General features: G+C 41.8%; 1 protein-coding gene across 16 annotated transcripts in view; it reads left to right on the top strand.

The window, feature by feature from the left end:
• Positions 1-23,130, top strand: part of Phf21a (PHD finger protein 21A) — a 205,518-nt gene that overhangs the window by 144,902 nt on the left and 37,486 nt on the right. For 15 of the 16 annotated variants that reach the window (XM_048359538.1, XM_048359532.1, XM_048359529.1 and 12 more), the window contains 2 exons: positions 11,082-11,279; positions 22,831-23,082. In XM_048359538.1, the coding sequence (XP_048215495.1) occupies positions 11,082-11,279; positions 22,831-23,082 (450 nt within the window). The remainder of the gene's footprint in view (positions 1-11,081; positions 11,280-22,830; positions 23,083-23,130) is intronic. The other variant, XM_048359540.1, reaches the window with a different exon arrangement.

Raw genomic sequence — 23,130 nt, 5'->3', positions numbered from 1 at the left:
TGTGACTGTTCTATGTACAATGCTATAGAGGAAAAAGATACACAATCACCGGGTTGCTTTCTTGCCATTCTCTGACAAAGAATCTTAACAGATGATATTGTTAGAGACTGGGTGGAGAAACTGTGACTAAGTTGGCTAGATAACTTGTTTGTCATGAATGTTGTTTAGTGACAGATAAGAGATTAGCATGTAGATTTTTTGACCCTATACTACTATATTTCTATTATATATTTTTCTACTATATTTCTATATATCTACTATACAACAGTGCCTCTCTTGTTTGTTTTCTAAAAGCAGAATGGACAGCGGTATAATGCTTACCTAACATGCATGAAGCTTAAGGTTCAATCCCCAATACCACAATAAGTTTACAAGGAATGAGTGAAGAGTGGAGGAGGAAAGCACAGGCAGCTTATTCATTAAGAGATTATTCGTGCATTTCTTCTATATTGTTCAATCTCTCTCTCTTTTTTTTTTTTTTTTTGCCAGTCCTGGGGCTTGGACTCAGGGCCTGAGCACTGTCACTGGCTTCTTTTTGCTCAAGGCTAGCACTCTGCCACCTGAGCCACAGCGCCACTTCTGGCCATTTTCTGTATATGTGGTGCTGGGGAATTGAACCCAGGGCCTCATGTATACGAGGCAAGCACTCTTGCCACTAGGCCATATCCCCAGCCCTCAATCTCTCTTTTTAATAAAACTTATAGCATGAGCAGTTTAAAACAGAACAGCCACCTTACTCTGAAATTCTGAAGAATGAGTTCAGGTTTCTCTTATTTGTGATGCATAAACTCAGGATAAATACAGAGTCGTGCAGATCATTCTGTGTCACATGTTTTGGAAGGAACATCCACTAGAAATTAACCATCTGTCATTTTAGCAGCCTAGAGAGGTAATGGAAGGAATTGTAGCCTCTGAATTGTTTTGTGTGGGTCTTGTTAGAAAGTAAATTGACGTCTGGGGAATGTGGCTTAGTGGTAGAGTACTTGCCTAGCATGCATGAAGCCCTGGATTTGATTCTTCAGCATCACATAAACATAAAAAGCCAGAAGTGGCACTGTGGCTCAAGTGGTAGAGTGCTAGCCTTGAGCAAAAGAAGCTTAGGGACAGTGTCCAGGCCCTGAGATCAAGCCCCAGGACTGGCAAAAAAAATGAACAAGTAAACTGATATGAGTGTGCACTTTTCTTTTTAGTTGTAACAAATACTTGGCGATAAATTCAGCTATCAAAATTGTGAATATTTTGTGACATGAAGAGATATCCATTTAGTAGCTATAAGATCTTTTAAAATGTATATGTTTAAATGTATATGGTAGTTTTTAAGTATCAAGAGTATCATACTTGGGCCAAGTGCTGGTGGCGCACACCTGTAATCCTACATCCTTCTTAAATATGAACATAGCAAACAAAAAGCACCAGCTAACATAATAGCATTAACACAGACTTAAGAGGAACATTCAAAAATACCTATAAATGAGCCAGGTGCCTGTGGCTCAAGCCTGTAATCCTAGTTACTCAGGACGCTGAGACCTGAGGATCACAGTTCAAAGCCAGCCCAAGGAAGGAAAGTCCATGAAACTCTTATTCTTATCTCTAATTACCCTCCCCAAAGCCTGATGTGGAGCTGTGGCTTCCAGTGGCAGCAGAGTGCCAGCCTTGAATACAAAAGCTCAAGGACAGCACCCAGGCCTTGACCAATTACCCCCAATTACCCCCAGGACCTCAGGACCACTTACCCCCCCACACACACACAATCTATTACAGTCCCTCTTCTAGTATCTGATTTTCTGTCTTGCATTTGTGTATATAGGGGGCTTCTTTATCTCAGATAGCTCCCAATACTTGGGTCAGGCAAATAACCTATTTGATTTGAACAGGGTTCCATAAAATGATAGCAGGTTTTGTTTTGTTTTGTTCTTCCTTTTCCCATATCCATTTTAGGATCTTCATGACACTAAAATTGTATTTTCATAGCCAACTTGTAAGGGTCAGCTACCGTGCAGCCATCTCCAATCATAATTCTGCCGTGAGGACCACATAGCAGCTCCAGGGCAGAGGAATGCGAAAATTTCAGTAGTGCATGAGACAACTCTGATACATACAAGGTGATGCTGCCTTTTAAACTGTGTGGGAGATCCCTGGAGTGCTGGATGACAGGCTGGGGTGTGTGCAGCAGTCTTCTGTAAACATAGTTATAGAGGGACATGCATCTTGCTGAACTGGAGCTTAATTCACAAACTAATAGCTCCCATATCATAGCTGATTGCAGCACAGACTAGTGAGTCTGCTACTTTTTTTTTTATGTTAACAAGCAGCTAAATTGTTCATTTCATCAGCTGTCCTTGTTATTGTAGCTCAGGTCTTTGCTGGGCCAGTTTGCATTTAAATTGAAGATCTATTTTATGCATTCAGAATTATGAACCACATGGAGGTATGAGAAATCTAGAGCCAGGCGCTGGTGGCTCATGCTTATAATTCTAGCTACTCAGGAGGTTAAGATCTGAGAATCTGGATTCAAATGCAGCTGAGGCAGACAAAATTGAGTCTATCTCCAGTTAACCAGGAAAAGCTGGAACTGAGTGGAAGTATGGCACAAATAGTAGAGTATCAGCAGTGAGCCAAAAAAGCTGAATGAGAGCACAAGGTTCTGAGTTCAAATCCCACTGCCAACAAAAGGAAAAAAAGAGGAAGAGAACTAAATAAATAAATCGGGAATATATGTAGAATTCTACACAAGAATATATGTCCTATAATGTGTTCAGTTTCTGTAGTAAAAAAAAAAAAAGTGACAGGTTTGGGGTTTTTTGTTTGTTTGTTTGTTTGTTTTCTGTTCATGTGGTGCTGAGGACTTGAACCCAGGGCTTCATGCATGCTAGGCAAGCACTCTACCACTAAGCCACATTCCCAGCCCAGTAGCAGGGTTTTTGTTTTATTTCTTTTACTTATTTCTTTAATTTGTAATTCTCAAAACAAAACCACAAAGCCAAAGGTAGTTCTTAGTACTAACATTAAAATATTTGATTAGATACTTAAAAATTAAGTGATTGAAATATAATTGACATTGGAAATCAAAGTAACTAATTAGTTATTGCTCTGAAGTAATTCATATCATTGATTATCATCTCTTATTGTCACATGGCCCTTGACAGTTTCTTAAGCACTCCCTGTGTTTAGTTCATTTGCTCCTGACCAGTTTTCTTAAATAAAGAGGACAATACAGTATGCATGTATAAAGCTTAAATGTAGAAAACTTAAATGTGCCAAGTGGTTTCTGACTTTGGCCTCCTTGGGCTTTTATTATAGAGAAATATATTTTAACAACCACCATTTTGAGGATGCAGTGTTCCTTTATAGTCTGCTTATACTGTTTGGCCCCAGCATGCTTGTCTTTATTTATTATATTGCTGGGATCAAACCAGAACTTTCTACTTGCTAGGCCAATGTTGTACTCCCAAGCTATATCCCTAGTAACTCCAGCATCTTTGTATGCTACACTTTGAGATTTGTAATTCTCCCAGGGTCCCATATTTATTGAGTATCACAGCTACACCTCTTCTTGTTTGTTACAAATTAAAGGCAGCCCCCAAGTTCCTAGAAGAGCTCCTCCATATAGACAGAGCTTAACTATAGTACTATTAACAGTGTTTTATGGTCATGTATATCAAGTCATGGGAGAAGATAGGGCTGTGTTTACTTGTTTAGAGTATGAATGAACTAAACAAGAAATATGCAAACTGCATTTCAATCAGGCTAGTAAATAAAGAATGTAATCCCCTATAGAGATGGAATATAAATCCCTTTGATATGGATGAAAAGTCTAATCTCCTGTGGAGATGGGATGTGAAAGCCATTGATATAAATTGCAGCATGTGTGTGTGTGTGTGTGTGTATTGAAAGAAGAGCCAACCCCAAAGAATTTTTTTTATTAAAAAAGTAAACTAGCCAGGTGCCAGTGGCTCACACCTGTAATCCTAGCAACTCAGGAGGCTGAGATCCTGAGGATCAAGGTTCAAAGCCAGCCAGGCAGAAAAGTCCGTGAGACTCTGATCTCTAGTTAACCACCAGTAAACTGGAAGCGGCACTGTGACTCAGAGTGGTAGAATACTGGCCTTGAGCTCAGGGACAGTGCCCAGGCCCAGAATTCAAGCCCCATGACCAGTAGATAGGTAGATAGGTAAACAAAAGTCTGTCTAATCAATACTATGACATATATTTTCTACCATCTGTTGAATATCCATGCAGAGAATGTTGAACTTTATTGGAAAAAGCTCTGGTAATGTGAACTGTTGCTGCTCCTTAGTTGATTTATGTTGTAGTGTGAACATTTCTGACACATTGCAAAACTTCGGAATAATTGTCTCTAAATCGCAAAACTCAAACAGCAAACAAGGGTATGGAACCTTTATTCTGCCGAGGGCCATTTGGCTATATATAACATTATTCTCAGGTCATAAAAAAAATTATCAGTACAGGTGGACAGGCACAGGTAGCTGTGAAGAAGCAAATGTATTTATCCCATCATATGCATATAATGTATGTGCTAAATGATTTTTATAGGCCTTATAGGGCCTGAGGAATGTTCCCCATCTTTGATATGAGATAATGGTTGTAGGTACTGTTTCTGTCAGAGGTAAATATGGTAAGCCAGGTATAGGAATGCATGTCTATAATCCCAGCTAATCTGGAGGCAGAGATCGAAAGCATTGCTATTTGAGGATAGCCTGTGCAAAAGATTAGCAAGACAACTTCTCAACCAATAAGCCGGACATGTTTGTATATGCCTATAATTGCAGCTACTTGTGAAGCAAAATCAACCCTGGGGGGAAAAAATGTGAGACTCCAGAAAAAAAAAAATAAGTAAAGCAAAAAGTGACCGGAGGCATGGCTTAGTGGTAGGGCATCTGCCTAGCAACTGAAGAGCCCTGAGTTCAAACTCAATACCAGAGAAAAAGGGTATTTTTAAAGAATATATCCCAGCCAGGAGTCAGTGGCTCACATCTGCCATCCTAGCTACTCAGGAGGCTGAGATCTAAGGTTCATGGTTCAAAGCCAGCCTGGGCAGAAAAGTCCATAAGACTCTTATCTCCAATTAACCACCAAAAGAAACCAGAAGTGGTGCTGTGGCTCAAAGTAGAGCACTAGCCTTGAGCTGGGCCCCGAGTTCAAGCCCCATGACTGACAGAAAGAAAAAGGCTGGAGGTTGAGCTGTGGTTCAAGTGGTGGAGCACTAACTTTATGCATAAAAGCTCAGGAACAGCACCTAATCCCTGAGTTCAACCCCCAAGGACCAGCACAAAACAAAAAGAATATATCCCTGTTTTAAATGGTTAAAAATGAGCTGGGTGCTGGTGGCTCGCACCTATAATACTAGCTACTTGGGAGTCTGAGATATGAGGATGGCAGTTCGAGGCCAGCCCAGGCAAGAAAGTCAGTAAGCCTCTTACCTCCAATAAACTACTCAGAAAAAACCAGAAGTGGTGCTGTGGCTCAAGTAATAGAGTATTAGCCCTGAGCACTAAGAAGCTAAGAGACAGTACCTAGGCTCTGACTTCAAGATCCAGGACCATCAAAAAGAAAAAGAAAAAAAAAGTTTCAAAACTGACTGGAGTTCTGTATCTAATCCTAGCTCAATCTTAGTGAGCTTGGGGAATACCTAGTATCTTATAAAATGAAAAAAAAATGCAGTTAGTTTTCACTAAGAATATTTTGATACCTGCTCACCAATATCCCTCCTCTTACATTAAAATTTCCCTTAGAACATTCCTCCGTAACTTCACTGCATGGTCTCCCATTGAATTATACTACAGCATTAAATAAGGAGTTCATTGCTACTTTTCCTGATGTGCTGAGATCTAACTGCAGGGCCTGCACGTGCTAAGCACACACTGTACCATGGAGCCTACTGAGGACACTAGATGGATGGTTGGATTGAGGGAAGGCTGGGGACTGCCCCTCCATTTCGGTCTCTTTATTGACCATGGCCATGGAACTTGGTTGGAGGCATTGACCTGAGAAACCGGCGTGAACCCATATTCTGCTGTATTGGACCTCTTCTTCCATATTTTCCTTCTGGATCTGTTTTGGTGTCATTTGAGCATGTTGATAGTGTTGCTGGGTGTCACAATATTGAGCACTGTGACTACCTGTCTTGGAAACTGTGACTTGAAGTGTCAGAGGCTCTGTGAACTCTTCTGCCTGAACAAGCCCTGATGAAGCCCAGTGATGCGAGAGTCAAGGGAATCTGGGCTCAGTGCTTGTTACAGGCTGGGCTTGTGGAGCAGTTCTTGACAGATGGATTGGAAGGGGTGGGACTAACCCTTCGGGGGGCCAGCCTCATGACCTGTTGTTTATAGGAAATACTGTAAGGAAAGAAGGTATTATTAACATTTGCTCCCTCACTTCTACCATCACCCCACCCCCCAACCTCCTTCAGTTTCTTCCTCACTTTTTTTTTTTTTTTTGCCAGTCCTGGGGCTTGAACTCAGGGCCTGAGTACTGCCCTTGGCTTCTTTTTGCTCAAGGCTAGTACTCTATTTCTTGAGGCACAGTGCTACTTCTGGATTTTTTTATATATGTGGTGCTGAGAAATCAAACCCAGGGCTTTGAATCCAGGCAAGCACTCTACCGCTAAGCCATATTCCCAGCCCTCTTCCTCACTTTTAATTCCTTTAAACTTATTGGGAAATGGCATTTATTAAAGCTCATTTCTCAAAGCTTCAGGATATTATTCTAAGGTAATTAGCTACATCAAAGATCTCTCCTTAAATGTGAATGCTGTTGAAATACCAGATTGTTTACTCAAGTATAACCTTTATTAATGACCAACAGAAGTCATGAGTGCAAGTGTACGCTTCCCTCCCAGGAGACCAGAGGCTGTCCTATGTTCCAGCCAGTTGAGAACTCGATTTAAGCCCACTTAGCTAGGATTTATGAAATGCTATGATTATCTCCTCTCACTGCAACCCAGAACTGATGCGGACCTAGATCTGGATCCCTCTGAAGTGCTCCCACTGTCGTGTTTGCTAGAGCAAAACTCAACTAGCCAAGACCGGACTGTGGGCCTAAGAAAGCTGCCCTTGGGTATGGCAGCTCTCTTTTCCTAGCCAGTCCTCGTGCCCAAAGAAAGAGCACATGCTTCCACTGCATAGCTCCTGCGTACCATCACGGTGCTTCCCCAAAGCCTGCTTCTTAACAGCAATGCACGACTGGGCAGGTGGTATTCTCACCTGGTGAGCACGGCAAACAGTGAGGTTCATGCTTTCCGGAGCAGCACACTTGGAACTTCCAAAGACATCTTCTAAAGAACACTTCACAACTTAGGAGTTCTGACCAACGTCCGGTCTGCACAACCCTTTCCCTGATCTTCATATCCCACCCCCTCAAGGATTGATGTAACTTTTCTGGTGTCCAGGTCTTGGTTCCCCCCACCCTCCCTGCAGGTTTCCAGGGCTTTGTTTGATGCCCTGGGAGGAGCAGTTTTGAGAGCAATGTGACTCACTTGATTCCTACCCTCTGCTCTGCCTCTGGTTCTGATTGGCGGGCGTCTGCTCGAGCCATATGGCTGAAGAGTACTCACTGCACCCTTCTCTCTCTCTTCTCCCTTCTTCCCCTGCTGTGCCTGCTGTTGTGGGTAACTGGTATATCCCGGACGTGGCCTTTCCTTCAGTTGGGCATTAAGCTGGAGCACACCGTGCCTGTAGAGGAGGAAAACACGCTGTCCTTCTGTGCCTGATACTGGAATTGGTTTCCTGCGCTCCTGTGCTGTCTCTGTTCAGTGGTGGTTCGGGGGATGGCTTTTTTTCCCCCTCCTTTTGTCAGGTGTCACATTTGTGTTGTATTATTGCTTCCTGGTTCCTTTCCTTGGTTTGTTTTTTTTTTTTCTTTTCGTAAGAGTTCTTGGAGCTGCTGTGTCTGTGCTGATGCAGCACATTTGCCAGCTCGCCCATGTATTGGTGTCTGGTGGGGAGGAGGGCTGGAAACCACTTGAAATGATTATTTCATCTTAAACATCTAAATGTTCTGGCAGGCCCCAAGCAATACAGTCTACACGTGAGGCTCAAAATTATCTGCAGTGCCTCTACCACTTCCCTTCCTTGGAAAGGCTGTACTTCCATTTCCCTGCCTGGTACAACACTTAAGAAACTTTCATGAAAGTTAATTTTCGTAAGCATTTGATCTTTTTAATTTATGTTCTTTTTGTTTTATGGATGGTTTCTGTGAAGACTTTGACCTCTGTGTTCATGAAACAAAAAAACAACAGCAAAACTTATTCAAAGAAGCAGTGCTAGCTGGATATATAATCTATAGCAGAATCGTTTTCCCCCAAAATTGGCCTTTATATGATATTTTCATTGTCTAAAAAGAATCAATAACAACATAAAAATCTCTCCAGAACATATTTTGTATTGACTTCAAGTTTTTAAAAATCTATTTTGCCAGCATTTTAATGTTTACACATGTTAAGATTTGGATTCTTTAGAGAATAAGAGTCATGAAGTTGATTGGAGCCACCGTAGGAATTTGACAATTAATCTGGCTGGTATAGCTTCCCCTAACCCTCTATTAAAGCCTTATACTAAGCTTGACTAGCACTCAACTTCTTTTTCTTCATCCACAATATGTTACAGAAATAGCAATCTTGTTATCAAAAAGAGCGTACTGCAGCAGAAGTCACTTGGAAGGGAAAAAGGAGTGCTGCATGCGCTTGTTCTTCACATCATCATGACCAGAGAGTCAGAGTTCAGCCTGGTTCAAATGGTTGTTGCTGTACATGCTCCCTGAGCTGTGGCTAGTCTTCAGACCCATCACTTTACCGATACTGGGTAGGGAGTGAGGACGTAGCTCAGCAGCACAGTACTCCATGCTGAGGCAGAGTTGTTAACAACAGAGGTCCCAGTCCTTGTGGAGCTTACACCATGATGACTGGTGCTCTTAGTAGGCTTCATGGTATAGTGTTTGCCTAGCACGTGCAGGCCCTGGGGTTAGTCCCCAGCACCTCAGAAAAGGAAGGGAGGGAGGATGTGTTGTTACAGCAATGAAGATATCAAAAAATACATAGGTTTGGCTTTGAACAAGGCCTAGTAAGTTCAAGAAAGTTGAATTTTAAATTTCCATACCATGCAGCTAAATTTTTGCCTAACATATTTCTACAGATTCCCAGAAAAGAAGTTCTAAAGAGCTACACATTTTGGGAAGTACAACTGTGGCTCAAGGGGTAGAGCTCCAGCCTTGAGTGAAAAAGCTAAAGGCCAGTGCCAAGACTTTGAGTTCAAGCCCCCAGTGCTGGCAGAAAGGGAGGGAGAGGGAGGGGGTAGGAGTGGGAGAGAGGAATTTATGACGTCTGGTTGTTGGGTGTGTGTGCATATGTGAATGGGGCTTGAAATAGCCTGGGCACTGTCTCTGAGGTCTGGATCCCTTAGCTCTTATGGTCACAGTTCCACTTCCAGCTTTTTTGGTGTTTAATTGGAATTAACACTTCCAATGTTCCTCAGAACTTGGCTTCCTGAGTAGCTAGGATTATAAGTATGAGCCACAGTGCTTGGCTCTGATGTTTGTTGTTTATATGGCATGTTGCTGATATCAGAGTTTTCTTTTTAAAAATCTACTTAATATTTTATACCGAATTAGATATGTGCCGTGTCTGTATTATTTGATGTGAAAAATAATAGTAATCAGTGTTCCAATTTCATTACTCGGAATTCTTTAGTTCACATTATTTGGTCCTAAATTGTATTTGTGTGTACAGATGTGTGTGTGTACACACACACATGTACTTTCATACCCAGATATGTACTCATTTACTCATAAAAACTGCAATGATAGCTCATGATGTGATTGTCACTCACTTTATAGACCAGCTCATTGAGATACAGGTAGAGTAGGACATTTGCACAGTGCTTATAGCTGGGAAGAAAATCACCAACTACTCAACAAATAAAGGTCAAAAATAGGGCTGGGAATATGGCCTTGTGGCAAGAGTGCTTGCCTCGTATACATGAAGCCCTGGGTTCAATTCCCCAGCACCACATATATAGAAAACGGCTAGAAGTGGCGCTGTGGCTCAAGTGGGCAGAGTGCTAGCCTTGAGCAAAAAGAAGCCAGGGACAGTGCTCAGGCCCTGAGTCCAAGGCCCAGGCCAAAAAAGAAAAAAAAAAAAAAACAAACACATAAAGGTCAAAAATAGACCTCTCAGTGGATCACAATAGCTCAAAAGCTATGCATGTACGTTCATATAAGACTATTGTTGACATATTGTCTACATTTAAAGCCCTAGGCAAATTTTCTTTGGCGTAGGCCATGTGGCTACTGTATATGTTCTTGGTACACTGTGTATTATATATATATGTCTACCTGACCTAGGGAAGGGAAAGAAAAACAGGGTGTAAGATATCACAAGAAATGTACACACTGCCCTACTATGTAACTCTACCCCTTTTGCACAACACCTTGTCAAAAATTTTTGTTTAATTAATAAATTATTTAAAAAAAGAAAATCAACTAAGCTTGGAATTCAGTTGTGCATTTGTTACTGTGCTTACTACTATAAATCTTCTCTCTTAGCCTAGTGTGCTAAACTTCTAATCAATAACTTTGACCTGAGTATGGTGATGTGCTTCTATGATTGCCAGCTCTCAGAAAGCTGAGAAAGAACTGTAGTCTCCGTGGAGAAAGACCCTATCTCAGAAAAAGAAAAGATATTTGAACTCTGTCTTTTTTTTTTTTCATCTGTGTGCCTCAATTTCCCTTTATATATAAATCATTACTTGTACTGTTTATTTTCTTTTTTGTTCTGATCCTGGGGCCTAAACTCCAGTCCTGGGTTTTTCTTTTTTTGAGCTAAAGCTCTAGCACTCTAGCTCTTGAGCCACATCTCTACTTCTGATGTACTGTTAATTTTATATGAATGGTAATGTTTGATAAGTTCGTTAAAACCCTCTAATGTTGAACCTCTAAGCTTTCAATGCAACAAGTTTTTGATGAAGCTAATTATAGGAAGGATCTAGATGAATATAATTGCTGGATATTTCCATGCTTCTGATAAAGCAGTAGCCTGATAAATGTTCATTTGTTTTTTCATTTGATAGAAAAGAGTAGTCGAACAGCTACGGAAGAACCTGATAGTAAAGCAAGAACAACCAGACAAGTTCCAAATACAGCCATTGCCACAATCTGAAAATAAACTAACAACAGCACAGCAGCAACCACTACAGCAATTACAGCAGTACCACCACCACCACGCCCAGCAGTCAGCTGCACCCTCTCCCACCTTGACTGCTTCACAGGTAAAAGTACTGCACCCTCTCCCACCTTGACTGCTTCACAGGTAAAAGTCTGGGTGGCGCCTGAAGACGGGGTCATACGTTGGTGTGTTAGTGGATCCTGTGTCAGATATCCTAAGCCCACTAGCACTAAACCAAACTTTTCTAATGACTTCCCATGACTGTTGGTGGAATGAGAACTAGTTGAATTTCACCATCAGGAGAAACAAAAAAACAAAATTTAAATGATTTCTTACCTGTCCAAAAAGTGAAGAAAGGTAGTCAAGGATAAAGAATAATTGTGTCTGCTCTATTAACAGAATCAAATTTTAGTTTGAATGTCTGGAGCTGTTGATTTGTTCTTGTTCTAAAAATTGGTGTGAGCCAACCACTTGTGGAATTTTTACTCTGGAATTCCTCGCAATTACACACAGAACTATTTGGGATTGATACTCATGGGACCAGGTGGAAAGAAGCACTCTAAGGGTGCTGTTTTTATTATTCATAGAAAAAAATCTTGGGCTGGGGATATGGCCTAGTGGCAAGAGTGCCTGCCTCATATACATGAGGCCCTGGATTCGATTCCCCAGCACCACATATACAGAAAATGGCCAGAAGTGGCGCTGTGGCTCAAGTGGCAGAGTGCTAGCCTTGAGCTAAAAGAAGCCAGGGACAGTGCTCAGGCCCTGAGTCCAAGCCCCAGGACTGGCCAAAAAAAAAGAAAAAAATCTTCATTTGAAGCCTATTCATGAAAATATGAATGTGCTCTAATACACCGATGGAAATCATGAATAAGAACTACGTGTAAAAACTAGAGGAAACTTCAATGTTCTAACCTGACAGCTTAGAAACTAGCATAGAATGTAAGAATGGTGAGGTCATAGAGGCTCAAGGACGCACGTGGAGATGGCGTTCACTAAGGAAAATTGCTCAAGCTCTGTCTCCACATGCTTACATGCATTATGGCTATATCTTTAAAGGGACTCATTTAGGTCCTTGAGATCACATGCCCTTTTCACACAATTGCAAGCTGATACCCCTCCCCCAAAATATGCATATACTCTTAATATACTTCCTTTTGCCAGCATCAGGTTTTGAACTCAGGGTCCTCATGCTTACTTACACAGTTTGCTTCTTCATCTTATTCTCTTCCACCAAAGCCACCCCCTCTAGCCTCACTTTTTGTGGGTTATTTTGGAGATGGAGTCTTATGGACATTTCTGCCTAGACTAGCTGTCACCTACTGTCCTCCAGATCTCAGCCTCCTAAGTAGCTAGGATTATACATCAGCCACTAGTGCCAAGACATACACTTAATTTTGTATATTTCCAGAGCTTTGGGACCTTCTGAAAACAAATTATGTACTCTTTCCACTCATCAACACTAAGTATATATGTGTGTGTACATATATATATATTGTGTCTATATACATGCACATACATGCCTATAAGCAAAACTACTTAGGAGTCTGAATGATTATGGTTTGTGGGCAGCCTGAGCAAAGAGTTGGTGAGGTACCATCTGAACCAACAAGCTGGGCATGGTAGTGCACATCTGTGATTCCAGCTGTATGGGAAGCGCAGGTAGGAGGATTACAGTCTGAAGCTAATCTGGGCAAAAATTAAAGCCTTTGTCTAAAAATAAAAAGTTAAGCCCAAAAGAGCTGGCTGGGATATGGCTCTAGTTGTAGAGCATCTACTTAACAAATCGAGGCCAAGTTCAAAGCACATCTCACCTCCCCCCACCTCCCCAAAAAAACTCTCCTGGCCTGGACCAGTATTGCTTCTATAGGGTTATGTTTGTTAGTTTTAAACAGAGCTGGGTTAGGTTATTCTCTTCCAAAATACAGTTGGATCAGAAAATGTGGACATGCAAGGAGTGTGGTAGCATTTGTTGTTTCTGGGCACATAGCAGGTCTCTGTTACATTGGCATTCCATGTTACACAAATCAAGAATTATTTATAAAATACATAGAATACTTAGAATAGCTCTTCCCTTTCTGGTCATGCAAGTTCTGTGCTATTTAGGGGTGGCGAGCAGTGAGGGGCCTATACTAGCCCAAAACCATTCTGTACATTGCTGCATCTGACAACCCACTTGTCATTAATTGATTAACTTTGTTTTATATTGTTCTGTTTAATGTTAAGATCCAAAGGAGCCTCTAGGCTTTTAGTGTTTGTCGTCACAATAAACTATCATTCAATATACATTGAGTGATGGTTGTGTGCTAGATTCTGGTAGACAACGAATGACAGTCCTTACCAAGGATCATTCATTCAATCTCTATGTACTTATTGAATCTCTACTATGTGCAAGAATTGTGTTAGGCAGTGTGAAAGCTGTGTTCACAAGGAATATGGTTTCTGTTTTTAAGAATTTAAAAAAACTTAGAGTGCTGTGTGTGGTGGCTCATTTCCATAATCCCAGCTACTCAAGAGGCAGAGATCGAAAGACCATGGTTCCTGGCCAGTCCTGGGCAAAAAGCCAGTGAGATCTCATCCCAACAAATAAGCTTTGTGTGGTGGTGCACTCCTTGTAGTCCAAGTTATGCAGGAGGCATAGATAGAGAGATAGCAGGCTGGGGGAGGGAAAGTGGGAGAAAAATGAGGGAAGGGGTAACAAGTTTGACAAGAAATATATTCACTAACTTATGTATGTTACTGTAACCCCTCTGTATATTACCTTGACAATAAAGTTAAATTTAAGAAAGAAAAGGGGGGAAAAAAAGCAGGCCAAGGCTGGGTAAAAATGCAAAGACCCTACCTGAAGAAGTAAAACAAAAACAAAAAAAAGGCTGGAGGCATGTCTCAAATGGTAGAGCACCAGCCTAGCAAGCACCAGCCCAAGTTTAAACTGTTAGTATTGTGCCCCCCCTCCCCCATTAAGGGGGAAAAAAAACTTAAAGAGGAAAAAGAAAACTGCTAACAAAAGCAAAATAGAAGAAATACCAGCGGATAGTGTAAAAAATAACAGAAAACAGGGAAGTTTTAATCAGAGGGATCATGAAGTCGCTCTGAGTAAGCACAAATAGAGGAAGACTGCAATCCAGGCCACCAAGACCCTTTCTAAAAAGTCACCAATTTTCAGAGTGACTGGCAGAGTGGGTCAAGGAGTAGAGCACCAGCCTAGCAAGCTGAATCCTGGAGTTCCCTGCCCAAGGGATGGGAGAGAGGGAGGGAGGGAGGGCATAGATGCAAAGCTGGACTGGGTAGTGCAGCACCAGCCTAGCAAGCTGAATCCTGGAGTTCCCTGCCCAAGGGATGGGAGAGAGGGAGGGAGGGAGGGCATATGCAAAGCTGGACTGGGTAGTACAGCTTGTTCTTTGAGCGTTTGTAAAACTGAGATAAGAGGATCATAGGTTCGAGGCCAGCCACAAACCATAAAGTGAGACATTGTCTCAGAAACAAAGCAAACAAACCAGGCTCCAGCAGCTCATGCCTGTATTTCTAGCTACTAAGGAGACCGATAGCTAATGATCATGGTTTGATTCTAGCACAGGAAAAAACCTCTAAGATAGAGACTCTTCAGTTAGCCAGCCAAAAAAAACTGTACTGGAGGAGTAGCTCCGGGTGCTAGGACTCCAGCAAGGGAGCAAGGCCTGAATTAAAGCTTCAGTACTGGCACCAAACAAAAAAAGGAAGGGAAAAAAAAAAGAACAGGAAAAGATTTAAAAAAAAAAAAAAAGATAAAAATGAGGCCCCAAGTTCAAGCCCCAGTACCTGCACACACACACACACACACACACACACACACACACACACACACACACACACACACACACACACACCCCAAAAAGAAAACAATAATGACAACAAAAATTCATGCCTTGGGAATAGCAAGTAGACTATTGTTGTGGTACAGGTTGCATTAACTGATAGGGAGAGCCAGAAGAGAAAACATGGGTGTTTTGTCAGTCTTAGGGAAGTAATTAAAGGATCACAAGAACAGACGTAACAGAAGTGTTGTTTTGTTTTGTTTTGTTGGGGTGTGTGTGTGTGTGTGTGTGTGTGTGTGTGTGTGTTTGCTATATATTAAATACATGCCAGAAAGGAATACTGAGCCATTAGAGTGGACAGGGAAAGATGCTAGGAAAGAAAAGTTCTTTTTTTATTTTTTATTTCAAGTTAAATGATTAGCATGTACCAAAACCTGGAGAAGACCAAGAAGTCCTTTTGAGGAAAGGGTGAGCCCAGTTCCCTTTACCAGGTTACCTCCAACTGAGGAAAAAGAAGAACATGCATGTACGTGTATACCCTTCAACTCGCCTTCACAACTTTCTGTGTGTGTGCACGCGTGTGTGCACACACGCTACTTCTGGGGCTTGAACTCAGGGCCAAGGTGCTGTTACTGAGCTTTTGTGCTCAAGGCTAACGTTTCACCACTTGAGCAATAGCTCCACTTCAGGCTCTTCTGTTGCTTAATTGGAGACAATCGTCTTACAGACTTTCTTACGCAGTCTGACTTTGAACATTGATCCTCAGAGCTCAGCTTCCTGAATAGCCAGGATTATAGGCATGAGCCACTTACACCCAGCTACAGCCCTCTCATTTTTTAAATAATAAATTGAAAAATGCAAATTTACTGTGGTGCAGTTAAGAAGAGTTCAGTTAATAAAAACAAACCCTTAAGAGATAAAAGGAGGGAAAGTTCAATTTGTAGCTGTTTGAGTGCATGACAGTGACCTTCCACTCAGAATGAAACAAACAATATAAATTAGATGTATAGGTTAATTAGAGCCTGTGGTAATAATTCTTCTAAGTTCTGATTTGTACATTGGCATTCATCTGTTTTAAGTATTTTGCAGGTTAATGACAATAACACTGTAGCAATAAATAAATAAAAAGATATTGCTACTAGTGTTGTTTACAAGATATTTCTGGACTAACTTCTAGCTCATACAATTTGGGTTCTGTCAAAATTAAAAAACCTGGGGCTGGGGATATAGCCTAGTGGCAAGAGTGCCTGCCTCGGATACACGAGGCCCTAGGTTCGATTCCCCAGCACCACATATACAGAAAACGGCCAGAAGCGGCGCTGTGGCTCAAGTGGCAGAGTGCTAGCCTTGAGCGGGAAGAAGCCAGGGACAGTGCTCAGGCCCTGAGTCCAAGGCCCAGGACTGGCCAAAAAAAAAAAAAAAAAAAATTAAAAAACTTTATGAAACTGTGAAGTAGCTGCTTCCTCATCTTGAAGATGGTCAGACTTGGGCAGCATAAACTAACCAAGAATAATTAGAGCTTTCACAGAAGTAATTTTCTTTGTTGTGGGACACTCATGCTCTCTGTTTTCCCTTCCTGCCAGAACAGTTCAAATATTTGCAGTAGGCTTACATTTCGATTCCCTTTCTTATCTAACCTTAACAAACCAATAGTTTCTTTTATTTTTCTTGGTATTGAGAATAGAGGAAGCCCCAGACCAGGAGTGAAAAATCTAAGTAAACTGATGTAATGTCAGTAAACAGTAAATATGTTTTTCAAGAAGTTGTCACCGAAGCATTCAGTACTAGATCCCGTGCCTGTGCATCATAAAGAATTGTATAGCTGACAGAATGTTTGCCATGAAATGAGCCACAACTCAAGTGCTTACAAATAAAATGAAAATGCTAACTTACAAGATGTGCATGAACTTGTCAGGTTTCAGTATTACTTAAAACAGTAAGGTAGATTTCAGGTTTCAGTCAGTATTTCTAGAATAATCAGTTTAGGATTCATCAAAATATCGATGATGATGTACCTGAACAAAGGTGATTTAAAGCAAACATACACGTTTTAAAGCAGTAACAAAGGGGTGAATAAGATCCAAGTACGTGGCATGCGTGTATGGCAATGTCATGATGAAACGTCCTGCTATATACAATTTGGTATGCACCAATTAAGAAAAGAAAGAAAGCAGTCACAAAATGCAGAACTGTTATAAAAATCCATAGCGTTGATTCTGCTAATCAGAGCTTTGTTTCCATAACCTGTGGTAGGACCAGCATTGAACACACACCACTTCAAAAGTTCTTTGTATTAAACAGTTTAAATTAAGGCTCCTATCAAACTATGTTTTAACACACACACACACACACACACACACACATACACACACACACACAATCCCTCTTATTATACACAGTTGACATTAGGTCTGTGGAGGTAGCATAGTGGTCAACAGTGCTTGCCTAGCATGCTTAAGACCATAGGTATTTGATTCCCAGCCTTGCAGAGAAAGAGAGAGAGAGCAGAAAGAAGAGAAAAAGAAAAAAGCTGCTGGGTGTGCTGGTGGCTCATACCTGTAATCCTAGCTACTCAGGAGGCTGAGCTCTAAGGATTGTGGTTCAAATCCAGCTCAGGCAAGACAGTCTGTGAGACTCTTATCTCTAATTAACTCCAGAAAACCAGAAGTGGTGGTTTGGCTCCAAGTGGTAGAATGTTAGCCTCGAGCAATGGGCTCAGGGATAGTGCCAAGGCCCTGAGTTCAAGGCCCACTACAAAAAGAGAGAGACAGAGAGGAAGGAATGGAGGGAGGGAGGGAAGGAAGGAGGAAGGGAAAAGAAAAGAAAAGAAAAGAAAAAAGACAATAACTGTGCGGTAAGTCTTTGCTGCTCCGCTTCTAAATATTTAGTTTCACATTGGGGAGACAGTGACAGGAGAATAAGCTACTCTGGTGTTGTTGCCTCAGAGAAGAGTCAGAGATAAGGTAATTTTAATTGTAAGCAATAATAAGGATTCCTGATTAAACTATGATGAGCAGGATAGAACCACATTAGCATTTTTTAAACATAAAAAAAGCACTAAGATATACATAGTGTTTGTGGATATAAGGCGGAAGTGGAAATTCGTTACCTGTACCCAGAGAACTTAATCCATGAGTACTAAGTTAGAAATTCATAAGAGAAGGGCTGGGGATTTGGCCTAGTGGCAACAGTGCTTGCCTTGTATATATGAGGTCCTGGGTTCAGTTCCCCAGCACCACATATACAGAAAATGGCCAGAAGCGGCGCTGTGGCTCAAGTGGCAGAGTTCTAGCCTTGAGCAAAAAGAAGCCAGGGGGCTGGGGATATAGCCTAGTGGCAAGAGTGCCTGCCTCGGATACACGAGGCCCTAGGTTCGATTCCCCAGCACCACATATACAGAAAACGGCCAGAAGCGGCGCTGTGGCTCAAGTGGCAGAGTGCTAGCCTTGAGCGGGAAGAAGCCAGGGACAGTGCTCAGGCCCTGAGTCCAAGGCCCAGGACTGGCCAAAAAAAAAAAAAAAAAAAATTAAAAAACTTTATGAAACTGTGAAGTAGCTGCTTCCTCATCTTGAAGATGGTCAGACTTGGGCAGCATAAACTAACCAAGAATAATTAGAGCTTTCACAGAAGTAATTTTCTTTGTTGTGGGACACTCATGCTCTCTGTTTTCCCTTCCTGCCAGAACAGTTCAAATATTTGCAGTAGGCTTACATTTCGATTCCCTTTCTTATCTAACCTTAACAAACCAATAGTTTCTTTTATTTTTCTTGGTATTGAGAATAGAGGAAGCCCCAGACCAGGAGTGAAAAATCTAAGTAAACTGATGTAATGTCAGTAAACAGTAAATATGTTTTTCAAGAAGTTGTCACCGAAGCATTCAGTACTAGATCCCGTGCCTGTGCATCATAAAGAATTGTATAGCTGACAGAATGTTTGCCATGAAATGAGCCACAACTCAAGTGCTTACAAATAAAATGAAAATGCTAACTTACAAGATGTGCATGAACTTGTCAGGTTTCAGTATTACTTAAAACAGTAAGGTAGATTTCAGGTTTCAGTCAGTATTTCTAGAATAATCAGTTTAGGATTCATCAAAATATCGATGATGATGTACCTGAACAAAGGTGATTTAAAGCAAACATACACGTTTTAAAGCAGTAACAAAGGGGTGAATAAGATCCAAGTACGTGGCATGCGTGTATGGCAATGTCATGATGAAACGTCCTGCTATATACAATTTGGTATGCACCAATTAAGAAAAGAAAGAAAGCAGTCACAAAATGCAGAACTGTTATAAAAATCCATAGCGTTGATTCTGCTAATCAGAGCTTTGTTTCCATAACCTGTGGTAGGACCAGCATTGAACACACACCACTTCAAAAGTTCTTTGTATTAAACAGTTTAAATTAAGGCTCCTATCAAACTATGTTTTAACACACACACACACACACACACACACACATACACACACACACACAATCCCTCTTATTATACACAGTTGACATTAGGTCTGTGGAGGTAGCATAGTGGTCAACAGTGCTTGCCTAGCATGCTTAAGACCATAGGTATTTGATTCCCAGCCTTGCAGAGAAAGAGAGAGAGAGCAGAAAGAAGAGAAAAAGAAAAAAGCTGCTGGGTGTGCTGGTGGCTCATACCTGTAATCCTAGCTACTCAGGAGGCTGAGCTCTAAGGATTGTGGTTCAAATCCAGCTCAGGCAAGACAGTCTGTGAGACTCTTATCTCTAATTAACTCCAGAAAACCAGAAGTGGTGGTTTGGCTCCAAGTGGTAGAATGTTAGCCTCGAGCAATGGGCTCAGGGATAGTGCCAAGGCCCTGAGTTCAAGGCCCACTACAAAAAGAGAGAGACAGAGAGGAAGGAATGGAGGGAGGGAGGGAAGGAAGGAGGAAGGGAAAAGAAAAGAAAAGAAAAGAAAAAAGACAATAACTGTGCGGTAAGTCTTTGCTGCTCCGCTTCTAAATATTTAGTTTCACATTGGGGAGACAGTGACAGGAGAATAAGCTACTCTGGTGTTGTTGCCTCAGAGAAGAGTCAGAGATAAGGTAATTTTAATTGTAAGCAATAATAAGGATTCCTGATTAAACTATGATGAGCAGGATAGAACCACATTAGCATTTTTTAAACATAAAAAAAGCACTAAGATATACATAGTGTTTGTGGATATAAGGCGGAAGTGGAAATTCGTTACCTGTACCCAGAGAACTTAATCCATGAGTACTAAGTTAGAAATTCATAAGAGAAGGGCTGGGGATTTGGCCTAGTGGCAACAGTGCTTGCCTTGTATATATGAGGTCCTGGGTTCAGTTCCCCAGCACCACATATACAGAAAATGGCCAGAAGCGGCGCTGTGGCTCAAGTGGCAGAGTTCTAGCCTTGAGCAAAAAGAAGCCAGGGGGCTGGGGATATAGCCTAGTGGCAAGAGTGCCTGCCTCGGATACACGAGGCCCTAGGTTCGATTCCCCAGCACCACATATACAGAAAACGGCCAGAAGCGGCGCTGTGGCTCAAGTGGCAGAGTGCTAGCCTTGAGCGGGAAGAAGCCAGGGACAGTGCTCAGGCCCTGAGTCCAAGGCCCAGGACTGGCCAAAAAAAAAAAAAAATAAGCCAGGGACAGTGCTCAGGCCTTGATTCCAAAGCCCAGGACTGGCCAAAAAAAAAAAAGAAATTCATAAGCTGATATGTCTCTAGGGGAAACACGGGTGCTTTTCACTGGTACCGGCAGTGCCATTCAGTAGAATCCTCTTCACTGTTAAAAAATGTTCCCTATATGGGCTGGGAATATGGCCTCGTGCTAAAGTGCTCACCTTGTATACATGAAGCCCTGGGTTTGATTCCTCAACATCACATATATAGAAAAAGCTGGAAGTGGCGCTGTGACTCAAGAGGTAGAGTGCTAGCCTTGAGCAAAAAGAAGCCAGGGACAGTGCTCAGGCCCTGAGTTCAAGCCCCAGGACTGGCAAAAAACAAAAAATGTTCCCTATACTTGCTGCCCAGCTTGGTAGCCACTAGCCACCTGTGACTTTTCAACCTTTGAAATGTGGCTAATGCAACTAAAGAACTGATAATTTGGGATTTTTTTTTCTAATTTAAATTTTTTGGCATGTGCAAGTCCTAGGCCTTGAACTTAGGGCTTGGGCACTGTCTGAACTTTTATGCACAAGGCTGGGACTCTAGTATTCTACCACTTGAGCCACAGCTCTATTTCTAGCTATTTTGGTGGTTGATTGGAGATAAGGATCTCCTGCCCGAGCTGACTTTAAGCTGGGATCCCCAGATCTCAGCCTCCTGAGTACCAAGGATTAAAGGTGAGCCACCTGCACCTGGCTTAATTTTTTTTTTAATTTATAGCCAGGCACTGATAGTTCACACCTGTAATCCTAGCTGCATAGGAGGCTGAGATCTGAAGATTGTGGTTTGAAGCTAAGCTGGGGCAGAAAAGTCCATGGGACTCTTATCTCCAATTAACCATCAGAAAACTAGAAATGGGATTGTGGCTCAAAATGGTACCCTTGAACAAAAACGTTCAGAGACAGTTCCCAAGCCCAAAGTTCAAGCCCCAAGTTCAAGCCCCATGACCAACCAAAACAAAATAAAATTTTTGAAGGTTGAACTTTGGGCCTCATGCTTGTTGGGCAGGCTCGCTACCAACTGAGCCATACCTTCAGCCAAGCTTCCTGCTGGTTATTAGGAGTCTCTCCAACTTTTCTGTCTAGGCCATTTTTGAATTACTGTCCTCTTGATTGCAGTCTTCTAACTAGGGTTACAGGTGTGCCACCAGTGCTCAGCTTCTAATTTTAAATTCAAGTAGTCACATGTGGCTAGTAGCTACCAACTTATATGGTGTAAATACAGAATAAGAAGAGAAGGAGGAGGAGGATGAAAACCCATGCATTGGCCCAGATACATGTACCTGTTTCTGAACCATCTGCATTTTGTGACTTGCAGCACCAGATAGATAGGTGTACCATGTGATAAGGTTGTTTCTGCTCTCTTGCTTTGTCACTGACACTTGTAATTATTCTAGTCAAAAGTCTACGAAAATGCAGCTTCAAAGCTGCAGTGGCACTTAAGGGAGCATCAGTCAGGTCCTCTCACTTCAGCTCAGCCTCTGATCTCTACAGCTTTTTGAAACTCAGGTGTTTGTTTCCATCTTGTCATGTTCCACTGAATCTTTGATCACTTCAGCAGCAGATCTTCAGAGAAAGGATTACAGTGACTTATATCCCTTTGCTATCAAGAGCTGGTGCTCCCTACGCTCGTTGGCTAATATGGTTCATTAGCTGGTGCTTGGGATTTACCACCTCTGAGGCAACACTTGCATTAATCCTCATGTGAGTTTCTCTCCCGCCTCCCCCACCCCCCAGCCTTTGTGGCAAAGGAAGCAGATAACTGTAATTATATGATGGCTTTGTTCATATGGGTAAGGTGGTAGCATTAGGATAGAAATAATGTGTACCTCATTGATTTGCAACCTGTAGGAAAATTGATTTCTGGCAAAGATTTAGAAAAATAACAACAACAAAAGTAGCACACTTCTATTCTGTATCTGTAGATCCAATCCATTCATTGTTGAAAACCCTGTGCTTCTAGTAACTTTCATGGTCATTAGAAAGTAAGTACTTGCCCGTTTACAAGTGATACTAATTTGGGAACTCTAGCAAACTAGAGATTGCCTTTCTTCCTATTAAGAATTGTGCTCTATGTACACAAAAGAAATGTTATATAGAAAAACTTGATTGGTTATGAGAATGATTGCTTTGTTTTCTTTTGGAATTCAACAGCATATTGTTCATTAGGATCACATTTCACTGTCCTAATATCTGTTCTCCATGTCTCCTAGAAGACTGTAACTACAGCTTCTATGATTACCACAAAGACACTACCTCTCGTCTTGAAAGCAGCAACTGCGACCATGCCTGCCTCTGTTGTGGGCCAGAGACCTACCATTGCTATGGTGACCGCCATCAACAGTCAGAAGGCTGTGCTCGGCACTGATGTGCAGAACACACCAGTCAACCTCCAGACGTCTAGTAAGGTCCCTGGGCCTGGGGCAGAGGCCGTCCAAATTGTGGCAAAAAACACGGTCACTCTGGTAAGCCAACAGCTGCTACTTACGCATGCATACATGAAAGGGTTCTGG

Source organism: Perognathus longimembris, chromosome 13 (assembly GCF_023159225.1).
Source record: "Perognathus longimembris pacificus isolate PPM17 chromosome 13, ASM2315922v1, whole genome shotgun sequence".
In the NCBI taxonomy this organism is placed as follows: Eukaryota; Metazoa; Chordata; class Mammalia; order Rodentia; family Heteromyidae; genus Perognathus; species Perognathus longimembris.
The sequence above is the reverse complement of the archived record's forward strand: the minus strand, read 5'-3'. Positions and strand labels throughout refer to the sequence as shown.